Source organism: Colias croceus, chromosome 2, assembly GCF_905220415.1.
Source record: "Colias croceus chromosome 2, ilColCroc2.1".
Lineage (NCBI taxonomy): Eukaryota > Metazoa > Arthropoda > Insecta > Lepidoptera > Pieridae > Colias > Colias croceus.
Window position 1 is genome coordinate 11,957,676 of NC_059538.1, and position 22,892 is coordinate 11,980,567.

At 33.7% G+C, this 22,892-nt stretch overlaps 3 protein-coding genes across 3 annotated transcripts in view; 2 read left to right on the forward strand and 1 right to left on the reverse strand.

Moving 5' to 3' along the window:
- The first annotated feature begins 915 nt into the window (after positions 1 to 915).
- LOC123701482 (putative nuclease HARBI1) lies at positions 916 to 5,281 on the forward strand. The gene is made up of 3 exons (XM_045648976.1): positions 916 to 1,174; positions 3,234 to 3,546; positions 4,450 to 5,281. The coding sequence occupies exons 1-3, from the start codon at positions 1,029 to 1,031 to the stop codon at positions 5,230 to 5,232; spliced, it is 1,242 nt and encodes a 413-aa protein (XP_045504932.1). The 5' UTR covers positions 916 to 1,028; the 3' UTR covers positions 5,233 to 5,281.
- On the reverse strand, positions 3,564 to 16,192 carry LOC123701491. The gene is made up of 3 exons (XM_045648988.1): positions 15,803 to 16,192; positions 5,261 to 5,509; positions 3,564 to 4,405 (listed from the first exon to the last, which is right to left on the reverse strand). Exons 1-3 carry the CDS (start codon positions 15,911 to 15,913, stop codon positions 3,719 to 3,721), a joined length of 1,047 nt encoding a protein of 348 aa, XP_045504944.1. The 5' UTR covers positions 15,914 to 16,192; the 3' UTR covers positions 3,564 to 3,718.
- Positions 16,193 to 16,233: 41 nt separating this feature from the next.
- LOC123701658 (neuroligin-4, Y-linked-like) overlaps positions 16,234 to 22,892 on the forward strand; it is a 60,644-nt gene continuing 53,985 nt past the window's right edge. Inside the window, exon 1 of the mRNA XM_045649148.1 lies at positions 16,234 to 16,435. The gene's annotated coding sequence lies outside the window, so the exon portion shown is untranslated. The remainder of the gene's footprint in view (positions 16,436 to 22,892) is intronic.

Here is a 22,892-nt window from a genome sequence, read left to right on the forward strand (position 1 = left end):
AAAAGTAATGAGCGAGGAAATTAACTTAAAACTTTATGGAAGTGAAAATGCTTCGGTTATTGGTAAAATAAAGAACACCGTTTTACCGTCGCGTCGCGTTCGCGAAATACAATTACGAGTAGGTAGGTATGTATATATATATTTTTACAAGAGGGTTTTTCTAACTTTACCACAGACAATAGATCTAAATGTATGTCTGTGAACTTTATACTCTTAAAATTTGTAATTTAATTACCTACCTACCTAGGTAAGTACTATTTTTTACACATTTTGTAGGTAAGTATCAAAAACAAGTACCTATGTATCTGTTTAATTCATACATTATTCTGAATACTTATCCACATTAAAATAATGGATAGGTAGTTAGGATGAATTTTTATTAAATTGCAAGACAAATAATTAAAACTAAAAACGACAGACGATTGTCCTGTCTTGATTAAAACTGTCAAACGCGCGAAGTAAATCACGATAGAAATAAACAAGTTACTAATACGTATTTTACTAAGTATTTGTTTTTGCCTAACATAACATTTTTGTAATTTTGCATGTTCCATGCAAAATTGCAAAGTTCCATAAAAAACACCAATATTATGTTAAATAATTAATAAAACTATCTTTTAACCTCGAACCCATGCTCGAACCTGTGCTCGAACCAAAACAAATTAGCCGTATTAGAATTATTGTAGTGCTACGATTTACGAACATCAGAACTACGCTACGCTACGTTAAAATGAATTAATTACAGCTACAATAATATCATGAAAATGCACAACACGCATAAGATTAGTCTGAAAAGCGCCATCTCTTATCAAGGAATGGTATTAACATCGAAGGGAGCAATTCAGTCACCAATATTATACCCCCACAGTGAAATTAGGTTCATGTTACGTATCGCGAAACGTAATAGCGGCAGTACACATGGGCCCAACGTGTTGGGCCAACATGTTGGGCCAAAATGAAGGATACCAAGATTCCTGTTCACACATTGGCTTACTGATCATTCTGCATTGGCGCTTCAGCCTTCAAAGATGGACGTAGAATTTCTTGCAGCCGCGGCAATTTATCTATACAGTGCGTATAATTATTACGTTCATGTGCACCAAAGAAGAGTGATTAAAAGGAAATGGCGCAAAAGAAGGTGGTGGATGGTGACTATTCATCGGAATAGAACGAGGTAAACGTTTTATTAGTTATTATTGATATAGTTTCAGGCTGATAATAATTTTGCAAAAATTTCAGTGTCACATTTACAATAGGTAACTTGATAAAACTGTACATTACAGGGCAAAGCAGGTACAATTTTTTTTGTGGTTAGCTATAAATTGTCATATGGAATTTTGAAATCTGAAATTTCACTTTGAGGAAACTTTTAATTTTTTTGAAACGAATTTTTGAAAATCGGAAAATTACTAGATATAGAAAGTTACTCCATCGTGTTTTTGTTAGCAGTTAGGTATATTTTTTGTTTTGACAGTGTCAAATTTTCATTTCACGTAAAACAATTCGAGACGCTCCGCTCGATTGTTTAAAAAAACTAACATAACCTAACCCATTGTATTTCGAGTTCGTTTTTTTTTTTCGTAAAAAGTTAAAAAAAAATTACTCTACTTAAGGGGAGGCTCCCTAAATTTTATGTAAATTTGCATTAATATTCTGAAACAGTCACACATTCAATCAAAATGGAACTTTAGTATAAGATTTATTGGTTCTTTTTCTTTCTATGTACAAGACAGTTACGTAATTGTAACAGTTTCGCTCGATTCATTTTTTATTAAAAAATTATGCCATTTTTGAGGATTATTACATTTTTTTTTAAGATTTACGACTTTATGTCTAAAAAAAATGTTAACAGTAAGAAAATATAGTTTACTATCCAATCCCAAGATATTTTTTCTTTAGATCAATTATTACTTCAGTTATAAACGAAATAAGAGAGCTCGAACGCGATCAAAGAGCGCACGCGATATTCAACTTTATTACGGCTGTGTTAGCATCTAGCACCGCGTAGCGGTCTAACCGGTCTCTCAGTGCCAGAAATTATGTTAGGGAGCCTCCCCATAATGGTTAGAAATGTTGTACGTGAAATGAATCACACTAAGCAGGTACTGTGTGTCAGGTTGACATTCAGTTTTAATTTGAATAGTATAATTATTTTCACAAAGCAAACAAATTGACCTATTGAACCTCATAATTTGACTTGGCTAGTTTTTAGAACCTCACAAATAATAACGTTCAATAACATCAATTTGAGAAGAGTAAAAACTAGCCTGATCAAATTATGGGGTTCAATAGGTCATTAGTTGTTTGCTTTATGAAAATAATTCTATTATTCAAATTAAAAAAAGTAATATTTTGGAATAAGCGTTGTTCTATAAGGGAAAATAAAACAATTGAGTTCAGTTCATCTAAGAATTTAATACATCTTTGTAAATATTTCTGGACTGTCTACAGAACTTGGCAGACATTTAGATCTCAATTCTTTTTTCGGCACTTAAGTCGACGATTGAACTTGGCTCCCGTTTTTACATTTATGTTTTTGGTGGGATAATGTTCAGTTTATCTAGTAACTTTCGCTATGGAGTCCATGTATGTACCACATAGAAAAATTAAGCAAAATTAAAATTTTTGAATTTCAACAAAAACTTACTAATACTCATAAGTGTATTTTATGTCGTCGTTAAACATCTACAATTCTTCAATAATTGTATTCACGTCACTAGAAACTTAGCTGGTTTAATGGCAGCCCCCGACGGATATTTTTCGGTTATGTAATACAGTAAAATTAGACTCAATCAGCTGATTGGATTTGTATGGAAAAACGTAATTTTTTTTTGAGATTTCGACATTGATTCCATAAAGAAACTTGTTATGAATGAGACACCGAGTGACTTCCTAAAATTTTGCTACGGAGTAATTATCACTGTATAATTATACTAGATTTCCGCCCGCGGCTTCGCCCGCGTTTTCAAAGGAAAACCCGCATAGTTTGATTGATTTCCGGGATAAAACCTATTCTATGTGTTAATCCAAGTTACCCTCTATATATGTGCTAAATTTCATTGTTATCGGTTCAGTAGTTTTTACGTGAAAGAGTAACAAACATCCATACATCCATACATCCATACTTACAAACTTTCGCCTTTATAATAGTATTAAGATAAGATTAAGATTAAGATGCAACTAATTAATACTATGTCCATACTAACTTTATGTTAATATTTCTTTGTTTTTAGAGAGACTATGAATCAACAGCTTGCCGAGCTTCTTGCAGAACCATCTGGGGAGTTCGATAATTTCGTTCGAATGTCATGCACTGATTTTGAATACCTGCTACAAAAAATTTCTCCGATAGTTTCTAAGCAAGATACTACTTGGAGGGAAGCTGTACCAACAAAAATACGACTTGCATTGACATTGAGATTTTTAGTCACTGGAGATGACTACAGAAGCTTACACTACCTATTTAAAATATCAAATTCACTTATCTCACGCATAATAATTGAAGTCTGTTTGGCACTCAATGATGTTTTGCAAGATATGATTAAAGTAAGTAAAACTTCATGTTAGTAATGTATTATTTATTAATGTTTAAAATAAAGAGTTACAAAATAGTTCTAGTTTCAAAATACAACAGTCTTAATTTTACCATGGATAGATCAATTACTTGAATCATCATGAAACAATGTTTAGCATCACATGAACTTTTCATTTGTGTGTTTTATGCGTCTTCATATGCCTGATATATTATATTTTGAGTATTTAAAGACTGAGATTGGTTGTACGTTCTATCAGACAATTCTGGTAAATGAAGTTCAACAGGTAGTTCTGTAGATGATGTTTGTAGCCCTTGAGCAGATGAAGACTGCATTAATTGTGATTGTGAATATATTTTATCATTAGACAATATCCGAATACGTTGAGTTTGGGGTTCATTAAAAACATACTGAGGTGAATGGCGTAGGTGTAAATGCGGAGATTGACTGGGAATAGTAACGTAAGTTGGAGGAATGGACTGTGCTGAGTTGGGTTGGTAGTGTGGCGAAGGAGATGAGCGATACGAACTTTGTGAGGTGGATGAACGATTCATATTAGTGGAATCAGTATTTTCACTACCTCGACGTCTTTTTATCATCATGCTATCAATCTCCAACATGATTTCTTCCCTTTCATATTGTGGAAATTTTCTTAGTTTTGTGGCAAGAAGTTTACCATATAGTTCACAATCATCATCAAGTATTTTATTATCAAGCACTCTGTTTAATGTGTTAAAAGCATTTGCCACCTCCTTGCTGGCCTCTGATAATTCTGGTGGATTTTTTGAACGGCGCTTTTGAGTTGGAGGAGCAGTTTGTGTCTGTGGTTCCGGGGCCTGAGTTATTAAGTCGGTTTCTGCCGATGACGAATCCTGTAGTAAAAAAGTGATATAAGTTTATTTTTTATTTATTTCAGATGCCTGAATCTGCGAGCGAATGGATGTCCGTTTCAGAAGGATTCAGCTTCCCGCATTGTTTGGGCGCTATAGATGGGAAGCATATTAATATACAATCACCTTTACACTCGGGAACTGAATACTTTAACTATAAAGGCAACTTTAGCATTGTTTTACTAGCATTAGTAGATAGTAATTATTGTTTTTTGTTTGCCGATGTAGGTTCTCAAGGACGGATTAGTGATGGAGGAGTTTTCAATCAAAGTATCTTATATCAAAAACTATCGTCTAACAGTATGAATTTACCCCGTCCTATTCCACTTCCTAATAGTGACATAGTCATGCCTTACGTATTTTTAGGCGATGGTGCATTTGCTCTCAGTACCCATTTAATGAAACCGTTTTCGGGTCATCACGCACTAGGGTCCCCAGAAAGAGTATTCAATCAAGAATTATCCCGTTCTCGAGTAAAAGTAGAAAATACTTTCGGAATACTAACCGCCAGGTTCAGGATCTTTAAAAAACATATACCCTTGGAACCTACCAAAGCTTCTATTGTTACAATGACATGTCTATATCTACATAATTTTTTGAGAAAAAGTACTTCTTCACAGAATATTTATTCCCCTCCAGGTTCATTCGATATTTATCAAAATGAAGATCTAGTGCGGCCGGGTTCATGGAGAAATAATGGAGGTAGTTCGTTTTTGCCATTATTAAGTATACCGCGTAGACCGCCGCGTAATGCGACACAAATAAGATTGGATTTTATGAATTACTTTTTTGGAAATAGAGACCACTAAGATTTTGTGAAATGAAAATATTGTTTACCTGTATTATCTTTTCCTCAGTGTTAATCACACTGGAGCATACATAGATATCCTTTAAAAAAGCTTCGAGAGGGTCGTAATACGGCCAAATAGGAATATATAATTCATCTTCACCCATTCCTGATTTTATCGATTTGGTTTTCCTTTTTTGGTGCATCCGGAATGTGGTCATTAATGATTCTTTTTTCTTTTTTAGTTCATTTATTGGAATATAAATTTTATCCGCTATGCGAATCCACGCATCATTAACCTGAAATATAAAATATGTATAATAGGTAATAAAATATGTAAATATAAAATATGTATAATAGTCATTATGAATAATAGGAATTGTTTAAATAACCTGACCCTGGGGCCCTTCCAGAAGAGAGTCGATATATAAATACAAGAAATTGCCTACAAAAAAAACAGGCTTTAAAATTGTATCCTCTGGAAAGTCCTTCACATATAGGCTTTTACATATAGCCGTCCCCAGAGAATAAAATGATAACCGCCATTACCATAGTTTTAATTGTGTAATGCGTTATTTGAATCCTACATAGCCTAATACATGATCTATATTTTTTTTTCTCTCCTGTAAGTCATTCACAAAGTTAGTCAATATTACAATACGATTTTTAATAATAATAATATATTTTTATTGTTAAATAATACCTATTCTTCTGTGTGTGTATTATTATTATATTACGTAATAAATGTTTATTAATTGCTTATGTTTGTTGATATTTTTATTTTTAATAAATAATTCACAAAACAACATTTTTGTTTTTCTCTTAACTCCTGAGATAAAAATTGGTAATAATAATTCTTCTGTGTGTGTATTATTATTATATTACGTAATAAATGTTTATTAATTGCTTATGTTTGTTGATATTTTTATTTTTAATAAATAATTCACAAAACAACATTTTTGTTTTTCTCTTAACTCCTGGGATAAAAATTGGTAATAATAATTCTTCTGTGTGTGTATTATTATTATATTACGTAATAAATGTTTATTAATTAATTATATCGACCGGCCCGCGAAGGCGCAAAAAAAACCGAAATTTACTTTAAATTATTTATTGTAAAAAAAATTACATAATAAATTACTCCTAACTTAATCTACGTCCCTCCCGTTCGATGTTAGAACCAAGAGTGCTCGTCCTCCTCGGCGGGGTAGCTGCAGCGTCGCGGTGGCGATGATTGCCGCAACACTCTCTGGAAGCGCAGGTGTGCGCGATGTCGCAATTCCTAACAGGTGCAGCTTCTTGGGTGGCCCCATGCATCCTCTAATCTTATATGTAGGTACATAACACCTCCCTCCTGAAGTTCAGCGATTATTGGCGGGCAAGGCTCGTTAATATCGCTGAAATTTCACCCTCCGCCGATTGATGTTCTATTTCTTCTTTTTGATTACCATGAACACTCGTAGTAATAGGCTTTGATGTACGCAGTCTCCGTACGACGTACCATGTCACTAGGGCAACTGCACTCGTTATTAATATAACATATATCGGTATTATGGAAGGCTGCATATAGAGAATCTCGTATCCGTTGTTAGTACTGATAGGCATTTCCATTGATATAGCTCTGTTACTAGCGTGTAATTTATCCAAATTTATCGAATTTAACTTCAGAACTTCTTCATCTGTATTATATTGGCTGGAATCTGGCAGGTTTGCAATTTTCATTATCTGTCCTTTGATATGGTCTTCTCGATTGACTATCTTGAAAGCCTCCGTTTGAAGAATGCAGTTTTTGGGTATTGTGGCTAAGTAGCTTCCTTTAATGACGTCATATTGATCTTGCGAGCATGATAAGTGGATTTTTGATGGCTTGGGGAAACTGATGACGTAGTGGGCGTCGTCTAATTTTTCTAGTGCGGGCGCTCCGAGCTCCACAGGCGTGAAGAGACAAGATGCGACGACTCGTTGCGTGGTAATAAGGTGATACACGCAGTCATTTTTGGATCGATGATGGTTCAGCTTGTCCTCACATAGATACCCTAGGCCAGACTTCGGGCATTCTGCCTCCATGTACATAAAATCCTCGTTGTGAATTGCCACAAAAGGATAGGGTGGAATTAGGACTTTACTATCTTTATTAGGAACTATGGATAATTTAAATAATTCAAAGGTAGCAGGAAGGACAACCGGGAACATAAAAACTATAACTATATTCCTATTACTATAATAATAGCCTAGTTTAACTAAATCAAAATATTCTCTATAATTAACTTGAGGGATTTGTTCTTTACCATAAAATTTGTGTAATTTATTTAGCATTTCTTTTAGAGAATTTGAATTGAACATAAGATGATGCGTACTTTTCGCACGAATAAAACCTAATAAATTTTCTAATCTATGTAATTCTTCAGATATATCATCTATATTATCTGATAAAATCGCTACGCGTTGAATTAAATCTATGTATAGAGTAACGTTTAAATTATTGGCCTTTAAATCATTTATAGCTATTTCAATTTTTTCCTGATTTTTAATTAAGTTGTTTAAAATATCAGATTGTTGTTCTATCCAATCTTTACTGAGGCTTATATGATTATTCATTTCTGTGACCAATTTATTCTCATTATTTTGTAATAATTTAATTGCGGTATCATATTTAATTGCATCTGTATAGTCTAGATTACCAGAAATACTTTTTATAACTGAACCTAAACCATCTATGAGACCTCTCTTTATGCGATTGGGTTCAAAAGTTTCCAACTGATTTGACAATTTAATAATCTTATAATGCAAGTGTTCAATATGTGAATTATAAAGCGAAAATAATTTATCGTGCAAATTAGGCGTTAATGAATTTAATTGATCCTTTACTATGGTTATACTATCACGAATATCCTTTAAATTAATAATTTGCAAAAATGAATGATAATGAGTGACAATTCTAGCAGTTCCAATATTAAATGGTAATATACCAGGTCCGTCATCCAAGCTAGTCAGGGTGGGATCTTCTGCTTGAATCTGGCACAGGATCAGAGGAAGGATTCTGTAACAATTTAGGTACCCTCTTAAGCCTAGATTTAGCAACAGCGCCATATTTCTTCTTAGTATAGATATGAATAGGTAAATCAGCCAGTACAGTATCGTGCGTAAAACGCGGTGCGGTCTTTTGTCGACTAGCCCTAGGATTTCTTACAAAAATTTGTTGATCTGGATAATACTGTATTTCGGGTTCGCGGTTCCTATTAATGTTTTCTGTAATTTGAGTACGGCGTTCCAAAGACGATTCATTAATAATTTTGAATACTTTGTGCATACTATCGCGATGTTCTTGCATATATTGCTGTAAGACATTATCTGATAGATCGATATCTACAGGATCGCGGGGATCTAAATGACCGGTTATAATGTCAAGAGGCCTGCACTTCGTAAAACTGTGGATCGAACTATTATAGGCAAGAACAGCATACGGCATTAAGTTAATGATTAATTCACCACGTCGTTCAAGTTTTAGTAAACGTATGTGTTCTAATAAAGTTGAGTGAAGCCGTTCTACCATACCATTTTCGTTAGGTGCATGAGCTAATAACTTATGGTGATTTATTCTATGAAGCCTTACAAATTCACTGAATATTTGGTTCGTGAACTCAGGACCTCGATCCGTTACGACAGTCATAGGTAAGCCATGATGTGTACCAAACGTCAAAAGAGCCTGAACTACGCTTATTGCGGTTGCGTCCTTTAAACAATATGCTTGAGCATACTTAGAGAATGCATCTATTATAGTGAGATATTTCTGAGAATCAATACTAAGTAAATCGAGATGTACTATTTCAAAAGGTTTTGTAGGAGGAACTACGATTCGAAATTTTGGATTTACTGGAATTCTATCATATTTCCCTTGACCACATATGCTACACTCATTAATATATTTAGTTACTGCTTCCTTCATTTTAGGCCAAAAGTATTTCCTAGATAAAGATAAATGAGTTTCGTTAATTCCGCGATGGTTAGTTTTGCCTTCATGATAATTTCGTATTATTTCCTGTTGCTTAAAGTAATCTTTGACATTTTGCAATTCTAATTTTGTAAGAACTAAATCCATACATGAACTTTTAAAATTACTCTGTATTATTGGAACTATAGTACACATAGCATCAGGGGGATGAACTAGAATTGCAGTTTTTATCTTAGGATCTACATATTTTTTAATTAGTGAAACTATTTCGCTATCAATATTCGCTTTGTTAACATTAATATCTATCTTAGTATGATTTTCAAAAGGTTTTGAAATTATAGGCTTACTCGGTACTCTATCTATTAAAGTAATAACTATCTGTCTCTTAAATTTATTCAACGGGTGATCTGTTATAGGTATATCTAGAATTGGGTTCTCCGCGTCAGTATGAACTGTGACGGTGTCGGAATTTGCTGTAAGAGTACTTGATTTCGAATGTGCAGTAATCGTACTTGAATTTGAATTAACAGTAATTGTATCTGAACTTCTTCTTATTAACGAAGGTGTTGTTTCTGTTGGATTAACCGCTAAAGAATCTGTTTCCTCATTGTTAATTTGAATACGCGATAAAGCATCGGCGTTACAATTTTGCTTTCCCTGCTTATAAATTACGGTGTAATCGTATTCGCTAAGTTTGAGCCTCCAACGTGTGAGACGGGAATTAGGTTCCTTTAAATTCATGACCCATTGAAGGGGCCTATGATCAGTTATAATTTTAAACTTGCGGCCAAAAAGGTAAGGACGGAAATATTTCGTTGCCCAGACAATTGCTAATAATTCCTTCTCAATCGTACTATAATTAATTTCGCTACTATTAAGTGTACGTGAAGCGTACGCAATTGGTTTATCGGAACCAACGGGGCCTTGCGAGAGTACAGCACCGATGGCTAAATTCGACGCATCAGTCGTAAGAATAAATTCTTTATTGAAATCAGGATACTGGAGAATTGGATCGTTCATTAATAATGTTTTACACCTATCGAAACATTCAATGTAATCTTTAGAAAATGTTATCTTTGAACCCTTTTTTAAGCATTGTGTCATGGGCTTCGTGATTTTAGCGAAATCTGGTATGAATTTCCGATAATAACCTAATAGACCTAGAAATCGTTTAATATCGGTTGGAGTTTTCGGAAGGGGATACTTTTGGATGGCAGATATCTTATCTGGGTTAGGTTTTATCCCATCTTTGCTAATAATGTGACCTAGATACGCGGTTTCGAGTTTAAGAAATTCCGATTTATCCATTTGTATTTTAAAGTTGGATTCACGCAATTTCTGAAACACTTTCCCAAGATTAACGATATGCTCCTGTAAAGAAGTGCTAAATACTATTATATCATCTAGGTAGACTAGACAAATAGAATTTTGCAATTCTCTCAGTACATTATCCATTACTCTTTGAAAAGTAGACGGACTATTCTTTAGACCCATGGGCATTCTTAAGAATTCAAAATGACCATGTTCTACACTAAAAGCGGTTTTTGGAATGTCAGCTGGGTTCATTTCTACTTGATAAAACCCACTTGCTAAATCTAACGTTGTGAAGTATTGACAGTTACCCAATTTATGTAAGACATCTGTAATATTAGGAATCGGATATTTGTCATCCAAAGTTTTCTCATTTAACTTTCTAAAATCAACAACTAAACGCCATTTAACTTTGCCGGATGCATCTGCCTTTTTAGGTACCACCCAAATAGGAGAGCTCCATGCTGAATCTGATGGTCTAATAATACCCTGTTCTAACATCTTACTTATCTGATTCTGTACTTCCTGCCTATGAATAAATGGATAGCGATAACTTTTCGTATAAACCGGTATTTCATCCTTACTTCTAATAGAATGCTTAATTTTATTCGTAAATGTTAAGGTTTCTCCTTCTATATAAAATACATCCGCATACTGTGAACATAATGACTCTAAATTTAAACGTTCCTCATTATTTAAGTGATCAGTACGCAAGCGAGATATTACCTGTTTCACACGGTCGGACGAACGTTTGGTGCGCGTGCACTCGTTATTATAAACCTCGGCACATACTGGTCGATCCATTGAAAAAATTACGTCATTACGGGTTGGATTAGAAATTTCCACGATAGCGCGATTGCTTTTCGCCTTCGTTAAACATTCAGAAATATGACAATTACATATAATTTGTTCCGGTATAATAGCGTCTCCATTCTCAACATCTATAGGTAATCTAACTAATTTACTACTTCCTGCGGGTATGACGTCCTCATAAAGATTAGCGTTCCGTGAGTCATATACTAATAACCGATTCGTAGCATTGCAAGTATTTAAAGTTTTAGTTTTATAATTAATTGATGCTTCCCATTTATCTAACAAATCTGAACCTATTAAGCCGTCGAAATAATTGTGAAATTTATAAACGAAAAATGTAATATCGTCAGGGTCATTAAATTCAGGAAAACTAGGTAATGTTATAGAATAATTACTACGAGTTACAGCATGAACATTACTTACTTCAAAGGGGTCATAATTAAGAGTAACGTCAGGAAAATATCTCTGTACTGCATCAGGGCTAAGAAAAGATTGGTTAGCTCCAGTATCAATTAACAATTTAAGTGGAGGATTATGAATTTGAATATAAGGAAGTTGACGTTGCGTGTGTAGATTTAATTCTATTTTGGTTTTTCTAATTTTTGGTGGATTCTGAAAATCCTGATAGTGTTCTGAACGTACGTCACACGTTTCATCAGAATTTTCAGGTGCGTCTGTCTGTTCGTAATGTACATAAGGTTCATATTCCGTACAGTAATATTCATTATTATAATAGTTATCCTCATAAGGATATAAATCGGTACAGTAATATTCTTCGTTATCTATATATTCATTATGATTCATCTCCCTAGTCTTAAAGTAATTACTCGGGGGTGGATTACCAAATTTTGACCAATCATGAGCGCGTGCAAAAGGTGTTGGTGGTAAAGTCTTTGTAACGTAATGGCTAACGCCACTCATAGGATGCGGTTTCGGTTGCGCGGGATGTTTAGGCTGTAATCTGAACGTATTGCTCTGCGGGTTATAGTTAGGGGGTGCAGCGCGGAAAATTTGCATAGTACGAGTAGGACGTGCTGGTCCCTGTGGTTGATTAAAATTTCGATTAAAATTTGGTGGCTTAAATTGCGGTCTGAACGAATGTAAAGGCTGTAGTTTAGAAGAGATAGGTTCACTAAAATCATTATGTCTATAAAACGGTTCATTCGAGTACGGCATTCTAAAGGGTACGTGGGGTTTCCTATCAAAAGTTTCATTACGTTGTTGAAGGTATAAAGTGCTTTGTTCTTCATTCACGTATTCTAATGCTTTTTCAATGGTTGCGGGGCGCATGCAACGTATACGTGAGCCTAACGGATCTCGTAGGCCACGTAGGAAAGCCTGTAGTGTTAATTTTTGATACAGGTCCCTTTTTGCCTCACGAGTAGTAACGACTGTTTCATGTAATGCTATATACGTCATTATAGTACTAAAAAGATGTTGACATTTTTCGTAAAACTCTTGAGGAGAGCTACGACCTTGCGTTAATAAGGCTAAATCGTTATAAAGGGCGGTCTCATCTCTATGGTCAGAAAAGTTATTAACTAATACGCTTTTGATACCGTGCCAAGTAGTAGGTATACCGTTTGCATTAATAACTCGGGCTGCAGGCCCAGTGATTTTATTTAAAATACCATTACATAACGCGGCAGTTTTTAAAGTATTTCCGGGATCTTTTTCTATAAATTCCTCAGCCAATTGGTCACTTAAATGTATAAATCTTGTTAAAACGTTAACATTACCATCGAATTCTGGCAAAAGCCTAAGTGCATTAAAAATTTTATCCAAATCTGACATTTTAGATTAATTTCCTATACTTATAATATAAAATATATTAAATTTAATTTAATTTATTAACTTCGTTAAACTAATATAAAAAAATAATAATCTTTACCTAATTAATATATCTGAATTATGAAATGAATTAATTCGCAAAATTTGAAAATTAATTAATTCGTAATTAATTAATATTTAAACTTATTAATCTTTTATCAACCTAATATCTATATTTGAATTTTACAATTTGATTTTGTAAAATTCGAAAATTAATTCGCGATGAATTAATATTTTAAACCTACGCGCTACAGTTCCTCGGTTCCCGTGAATGGGTAATCTAGGAAAACTTACAAATCTAGGAATGGCAAGTCACTAAGAGAATTAGTGTACTTACAGGATTTTCATTTCGGCCTTTCTTGCAGTATCAATGTTCGGATACCCTTCGCGTTGCGGCGGCCAATAGATGTAGGTTCTTGGTCCCCGTCGTCGTCCCTCCGATGGAATGGCAATTCTCGATGCTTGTAGTTTCGCGTTCCGAGAGACGGCTCTCGAGGATCATCCTACCGACTGCGCCAATTATATCGACCGGCCCGCGAAGGCGCAAAAAAAACCGAAATTTACTTTAAATTATTTATTGTAAAAAAAATTACATAATAAATTACTCCTAACTTAATCTACGTCCCTCCCGTTCGATGTTAGAACCAAGAGTGCTCGTCCTCCTCGGCGGGGTAGCTGCAGCGTCGCGGTGGCGATGATTGCCGCAACACTCTCTGGAAGCGCAGGTGTGCGCGATGTCGCAATTCCTAACAGGTGCAGCTTCTTGGGTGGCCCCATGCATCCTCTAATCTTATATGTAGGTACATAACAAATTGCTTATGTTTGTTGATATTTTTATTTTTAATAAATAATTCACAAAACAACATTTTTGTTTTTCTCTTAACTCCTGAGATAAAAATTGGTAATAATAATTCTTCTGTGTGTGTATTATTATTATATTACGTAATAAATGTTTATTAATTGCTTATGTTTGTTGATATTTTTATTTTTAATAAATAATTCACAAAACAACATTTTTGTTTTTCTCTTAACTCCTGGGATAAAAATTGGTAATAATAATTCTTCTGTGTGTGTATTATTATTATATTACGTAATAAATGTTTATTAATTGCTTATGTTTGTTGATATTTTTATTTTTAATAAATAATTCACAAAACAACATTTTTGTTTTTCTCTTAACTCCTGGGATAAAAATTGGTAATAATAATTCCTTGGTCCCATAAAAATTTTATTCGGATAGGCCCAGTAGTTTTCATTTTATGAGCATTTTTGTCTGATCTCGATGACTTAAGGAGAGGCTCCCTAACATAATTTCTGACACTGAGAGACCGGTTAGACCGCTACGTTAGACCGCTAGACGCTAACACAGCCGTAATAAAGATGAATATCGCGTGCACTCTTTGATCGCGTTCGAGCTCGAAACTAAATCTCGTAAGTCTCAATTCTCTTATTTCGTTTATAACTAAAGTAATAATTGATCTAAAGAAAAAATATCTTGGGATTGAATAGTAAACTATATTTTCTTACTGTTAACATTTTTTTTAGACATAAAGTCGTAAATCTTAAAAAAAATGTAATAATCCTTAAAAAAGGCATAATTTTTGAATAAAAAAATGAATCGAGCGAAAATGTTACAATTACGTAACTGTCTTGTACATAGAAAGAAAAAGAACCAATAAATCTTATACTAAAGTTCCATTTTGATTGAATGTGTGACTATGCAAATTCACAATATAAAATTTAGGGAGCCTCCCCTTAATTGAAATGTAGCAAGTAACTTTGATTCACTAACCGATTGAGCTGAAATTTTGTATACGTATGTAAATTGGATAGCGATGAAACATTAGCATGACATAGAGCTGATTTGATGATGAAATTGGAAGGTGGCCATAGGAACTCAGTAATATATTGACTCAACCTTATCGAGTTTGGGCTCGTTAGATTCGTGTTGAAACATACACTAAAAAGTATTAAATAAAAATAACTACGTTAAAAACAACCGACTTCAAAAACGGAAAAGTAAAAAAAAAATTTATAATATTACTAGCGGTCCGCCCCGGCTTCGCCCGTGGTACATATTTACGTTTTCTCTACATAAGAACCATCCTCGTACTTCAAGGAATATAATAAAAAAAGAATTATCGAAATCGGTTCAGCCGTTCTCAAGTTATGCGCTTACCAACACATTTTGGGATTCATTTTTATATTATAGATTAACTAGCTTACCACCCGCGGCTTCGCCCGCTTTGTCTAAAACCTAATAAATTATATACTAAAACCTTCCTCTTGAATCACTCTATCTATTAAAAAAAACCGCATCAAAATCCGTTGCGTAGTTTTAAAGATTTAAGCATACAAAGGGACATAGGGACAGAGAAAGCGACTTTGTTTTATACTATGTAGTGATTACTACATATTATTATTTATTAAAAAGGTTTGAAGTCGGTTGTTTTTAACGTAGTTATTTTTATTCCTGAAAAGTTGTGTTTTTGCAGTTATCATTTTATTCTCCGGGGACGGCGATATATTATATTTATATATGTACCTATATTATAGAATAAGTAAACATTTTTGAAACCACCACAACAAGCAGATTACTTATTGTACCTACACAATACAATGTCAAACACATAGGTATCTGTTAATGGAAGTGTTTTAATTAAAATTATTGTGTTTAATAACTTACTTTGTTTTTATTTTTATGAAATTCATGCCGTGGATTCCAAATTATTGGTTCATTGCGATACAATTCTATGAATAATAATATTTCATTACTTTTCCATACCGGCGCCGCCATCGCTATCGTAATAATATTATGAAAACGTAAAATTCCCTTACGCGCAACGATACTATTTCCGCTGACGAGTAACAACGAACTGAACAAGACACCAACGTGTGAACGCTGTTTGCGGAGCGCGCCAAGATCCTTTGATATGTGCACAAAAAACCGACAACATTCGGTTGGCCTGCCAATATTGGCGCCAACTAGGCTAATGAAGCCAACATACCGCCAAGTAGCTCTCTACACGTTGGCCCAACCCGTTGGCCCAACACGTTGGGCCCATGTGTACTGCCACCATAACACGTTTATGACTTCAGTCGCGCTCTACCCTCCACTGAGGAAGGTCGTGTCAACGCCTCCCGAACGGCTAATTCCGAGATTGAATTTCGCGTATGAATTTGTAAAAACCGACGCTCATCAACCGTCAACGGTTCGTAAATAACAGTTAAATTGAAAGCGATAGTGTTCTAGTGATTTTAGTGTTATTTAGTGAAATGATAGCTGTCGGATACTTGACTGAAACAAAATGTTTGCAAGGTAATTATGCATTGTGAGAAGAGAGGTCGTTTAGTAAATTGCAAGTATGTTTAACAGTGCCCTTTGAAATCGCTTGTAGACTTTTTGTGAAGGCCTTTTGATCCTATCTAGGAAAGCCTTTGTGAAATTTTAATTAGAAAGTTTGTGGAGTCGACAGCTATTATTGTTTAGAAAGGATTTTTTCATTTTATTTAATTAACGGAAACTACCAGTCTTCTTTTCGTCGTGAATACCTACTTGAATATAATTTAATTCTATTCTCTTGGTTAGATTGCTAGCTGTTTGAAACTGTCTTATCATAAAACATTCTTGTTATTTTAGGATTTTATGAATATTTCGGTACCTAAGTATTGGATTAAGATCACTTAGGATTGAGAGTTGTTTTAACACTGGTTACATTATTACTTACCTACTGCAAATACTCATACATTTTTAACCGACTTCAAAAAAAAGGAGGAGGTTATCAATTCGGCCGGTATATTTTTTTTTTTTTTTTATGTGTGTACACCGATTACTCCGAGGTTTCTGAACCGATTTACGTGATTCTTTTTTTGTTCGATGCGGGATGGTGTCGAATTGGTCCCATAAAAATTTTATTCGGATAGGCCCAGTAGTTTTTATTTTATGAGCATTTTTGTCTGTAGGTATTTGTAAATTTTGCAAGTGCAAGTTTGTATAAATAAACCTTATACAAACTTGCACTTGTAGGTAGGTAAGGTACCAATATTCGTATAAATAAACATTACTATTGAGTCGATACATAATGCCGAACCTTTCAGGAATCTGTAGAAACCTTTCAAACAAGTGGCAAAGGTACACAATTGCTACGGTTCAATATATTTAAAAGTGCTTCTGAAAGAACCGAACTGAATACCTAAATGATTGTTTTGGTTTTGAGTTTGAGTTTTGAAGAAAACGGTTAAAAACTCGATACATTTTTAAGTTTATCCCAAGAGAAGGTCCTCGGTAGATACCTAGATAGGTTAGTAATTTAGTAAAATGTACACAACAATAAATTCCTACTTAGGTAGTTATTTGAGATTTTCGCCTAGGTAGGTACCTACTACCTAAATCCTAAAAGACAATCTTATTCTCTGGTTTTTGCGTGAAGGCTGTATAATTAAAATATTCACTATTTAACACTAGTATCCTTCTATTAATTATATTTTCAATAATTGTTAATTATTGTAATACTCGACGAAACGAGATAATTAACGTCATTACACAAATAATCGTAATTGTTCTATGAACCATGCATCAATGCCTACAACGTTACAATATGAAACGCTCTCGTGAAGATTTTATGACGAAATAAGTTGGCTAAATGTCGATGAATTCTAACATATACATATATATAGAAACGATGGAAATACCTATAGTTATACCTAAATGAAATGAAATAAATTAATTATTTTTCTATATAAAATGTACACAGTTATCATAACACAGTAGTATATCTATATTTCCATCTAGGTACTAAGTAGGTATGCCATGTCCTGTTTAAATCCTACTTCCTACTAATATTATAAATGCGAAAGTTTGTGAGGATGTGTGTGTTTGTTTATTGTTAGATACTCTTTCACGCAAATACTCCTGAACCGATTACAATGAAATTTAGCACACATATAGAGGGTAACTGGGATTAACACATAGGATAGGTTTTATCCCGGAAATCCCACGGGAACGGGAATCATGCGGGTTTTCCTTTGAAAACGCGGGCGAAGCCGCGGTCGGAAATCTACCTAGTTAAATATAATTCCATAATAGATATATACTTAGTATCTAATCTGTGATAATGCACAAGTCGTAAAACATTTTAAGCTTATATTTCGGAAGTCACAATCTGGACTTTACCTTACAAGAAAAGGGTCGGTTTGTTAATGGTCAGAAAACCAGGGAAATGTATGAAATGTCAACTTATTTTAATCTCAGGTGAGTTATGGCTCGGCTGCGGGTTACGTTTGTTTTATGCGAAATATAAGTATTTTGCAAGAAAATGTTAATGTTATACCTAGTTTGAATCTCTCTTAATCTGTACAGATGTATATCCTCAAAAATCGTTTAGAAGTAGGTAGGTATAGTATTTATTGAAATGTGTCTGAAATAATTTTGAAACAGGCAAAAAGTTTACAATAACTTAAAATAAATTGTCCAGTTTTGGTGAAGGTTCGGTTATTATTTATGGATAAGTCATTAGTTTATTTTGTATCTTTGAATCTATTAAAAACTGATGTGATTTCATTACCGTAAAATTTAATATTCTTGTGCAATGCCCTATTTCAAATCAACCCTCTTTATAACCAAAATAAAAATGTGTGCGTGTACTAGTGTGCACACGTAAGAAGTGAAACTTCTTTATGACCTTATTTTTCATAAAATAATTTACTTACTATATATATGCATCTTTACAGAAATATGTCGAATCACGCGTGGTAGGGATAAGAAAAAGATGGCGTGTAACGGAAAAATGTCACGCGTAACGAAAAAAATGACTACACTAAATTTTTCCAACCCCGATAAAGAAGTTTCACTTCAATAAAATCTTAACATCAACTATCAGCCACTGAAAAATCCCTTTAAATCAACTCTGTCCTTACGAACAGTAATGATAAAACCAACCTTTCCAATGAAGGAACTAACCAACCAAAAATTGTGGACACTTGAAATGCAAGTTTCTACTAGCCATTCAATCCAAAGGTTAAAAATTAAAATTAACTTCTAACTCGGCAGTGTAATGATCCGTTGAATTTCAAACAGGTTAACTCCTTCACTTTGAAGTAAATAGTAAATAACTAGCGCTACCTTTGAAATATTCTGTAAATGAAAGCACCTTGAGATTTATAAATTAAAACGCTAATGAATAAAATGCGATTTATTTAACTCGACGTTTTGCAGTCAGGTCTATGATCGGGTTTTAAGCTATTGCATAGCTTCTATGGCGGGCCTTGAGCGCGGGGACCGAATCCAGAAATTGCGTAACGAAAAACCTCACGCACACCCACTCCGACAGGCGGAGGTGTGGCTTGAAGGCATAGCATGCAATAGCTTTACCGCGGCAGTCCCCGAGTGACACACGTCGTTTTTTTTAAATGGTTTAAAGTTTTCGTTTGTTAAACATATTAATTACTAGCTGTACGCGCGGTTTTACCCGTGAACGAGCCAGCGTGCAAAGAATTTGTGTAGCTCATATTGTGTTTTCTGATGCAGTTAAACTAAATTAAATTCTATTTACTAAAAACAAGGAATCGAATAGACGATTAATTTCAAACGCAAAAATTAATGATCTGACAATCGTCGAAACATAAACTGATAAAACTGATTTGGGTTTAGAAAATACAAAATTAATACTTTTAAAATTTATGAATGTCCTTTTAACATAATATTTCACGCTTAAAACTCTTGCCTGTGGCAATAAAAACGAATAAATTTTAATTTATAATTTCACGGAATGTACGTCGGTGTTTATGAGAATTTTTTGACTCGTTCAAAGAAAAAGTAATACACGGTTTTCAGGAAGGAACAATTGAAAAAGTTGGGAAAAATTGTGAATTCGGTAAAACTAAAAGGTTTTTTGTGTTCAAGAATGCATAACCAACTGGATTGGTAAAATAAAAACTAATTAAGATTTTTTGTTCTTTTCTTTAAAATCTCGTAAAATATATCAAGATTTTTAAATATGAGTTATTTCAAAGATTCGAAGTAAAAATGTTCTTTACGGTTTGTGCTGTATTTGTACCTAGAGGTATTTAAAGGAATGAAATTATATTACATTGAGAGTTTTAGTTTTCATACCAAACAACAATTATTGCAACGCTTTGTTTTATGATTCGTAGTACATACTTTTCTTGGAAGATTTTGAAATTTGACTTCATAAAAATGAAATAATAATTCAGTCCGTCAGTTCAATAAACGCATGAAAATAAACGTGAAATAGTGTTAAATACCATGTATATAAGAAGTAAATGTTTTTATTTTTTTATATGAGACAACTATACAAATAACTACAAAGGCCAACCATTTCAGTAAAGCTAAGGACAGTTCAGTCGGAAGGCAACCGGAGATGAACAGCTCTACAGACTTAACACTTACAATGATCAAAGCGGCAGAAATATCTAGATACGTCTAGAACTTTAGAGTACACTAATATTACTATACTAGCGGTCCGCCCCGGCTTCGCCCGTGGTACATATTTCGCAATAAAAAGTAGCTTATGTTCTTTCTCAGGGTCTAAAGATTGTCTGTGCCAAATTTCATCAAAATCGGTCTAGTAGGTAGTTTATGAGCCTATTCATTACAATCAAACAAACAAAGTTTTCCTCTTTATAATATTAGTGTAGACAATATAGGGGGAGATATTGTAATTTGTAAGGGAAAAACTTAACTAAGGGAAATTGAAAAATATTTCAACAGTACAAAAGTTAGATTACGTATTTGTAACACAGACGAAGTAGGGTAAAGCGTTAGTATATGTACGTTAATGTTAGTTTAGTTTTAGTAATAGTAGGTATATTATAGACTATTGTATAAAAATATATAGTGAAATTTATTTTCCAGAAAACTTGTTCACTCTGTTAACATTTGGCATAATATTTAATCGAAGTAATTCGATCGTTCTAGCGTTTTCTAGACCCATGATATTAGAATATTATAAACAATTAAATAAATAATACACCTCCAATAAAAAACACAAGATTTAACCGCGGTTTCAGTCGTAATGTAATTAACAATCGTTCTATACAATTTTCCATCCCCTGTTTGACAGAGAAGCCTAAACAATGAATTCCCATTTACCCTCGTAAAACAACAAAAAAATATTCTTATTAATTAAAAATAGAAGCATTCATCATAAAATCACACAGAAATAAAAACATAATAAATCACAACACATTTGCTATAAATCATTATTACGCTTTAAAATTTGCAGTATTTTATTAACAATAAGGCGGTCTTTGTTTAAAATTCATTGTCTGTTATATTTCGCTTCGCAATATTTCAAAAGCGAATAAAATGTAACTACTTACCCACGGAAAAGTTTTCTAATAAATATTACGGGTAATTCCATGCTTTTATCGCTAAAGGGGAAACGAGGATAAAATCAACCCTTCGGACGTAGCTGGAATAGATTTTAACATTTGTTTCTGTCATGTTTTATGTTCAACACCATTTTGTTAATACGACAACATTATTAGTATCCTGTAAAAGATACATGACTTAGGAGGGGAGATATATCTCATATGTGTTTCGATATTTACCTACTTATTTATCCTGAAAACCGGAAAGAATGGTAATAAATTTAATAAGTTTTCAGAAGGAATTTAAATAATACAGTGCTTGAACTTACCTATCATCTAATATATATAAATCTCGTGTCACAATGTTTGTCCTCAATGGACTCCTAAACCACTTAACCGATTATAATAAAATTCGTACACCATGTGCAGTTCGATCCAACTTGAGAGATAGGATAGTTTAAACATGTAGGTACCACGGGCGAAGCCGGGGCGGACCGCTAGTTGTAATATAAGGACGATGTAAGAAGTAAAAGAATCAAATGTCTAACTGGGGTTTTGATATCGTTTGTCAAGAGGAATTTTAGGTATATTTCAGTGAGATAATCGTCACGATAAAAGTATAGTAAATAAAAAAAATGTGTGCGTGTACTAGCGTACACACGTAAGCATTGAAACTTCTTTTTGACCTTATTTATCAAAAAATAATTTACTATATGCAACTTTACAGAAATACGTCGAATTACGCGTGGTAGGGATAAGAAAAAGCTGGCGCGTAACGGAAAAATGTCACGCGTAACGAAAAAATGTTACACTCATTTTTTTTCCAACCCCGATAAAGAAGTTTCTCTTCAATAATAGACATAAGTTCTATCTAGTTAAATTGCAAGTGCATACTCTAATTTAAATACCTAATACTGTTAACAAACATTTGGTCACAATTAGACCCGAACAAGTACAAACAGAACATTTTCCATAAGCTTCAGACAAAACATAATGCTACAAAAACAGTGTCATAATCACACTGACCTTTGCACTCCGGTTCATACGTTTGAATGTTCCCTAAAAACTAGGTGAATTGCCTGTAAAGTTGGAAAAAACTTTAAAACGTCTGCACTATCAAGCCACGGTAAGTGTCGTTGACATTTCGCTCACGGCAATTTTCTTCTCGACTTGGGTCGACGGTCGCGATGCTATCAAAACTGATTTGAAACCTAGCTCAGGTCGTTGGCCTTGTCAGTTTTGCTGTGATTATAAAGTGTTTTATTGGAAAGGATACCTTTAGTTTTCTTTCTTTTTGAATTAAGTAATAGTCAACTAATGGACTAAGGTAATATATTCTGGTGGGGAACCGTAATTCTTCTTCAATGAAAAACTTTAGGTTAAGTTATCGTCTAGTTATCATTGAAAGTCCTGTCAAAATTCGATAAAAAATGGCTGAATTAAGT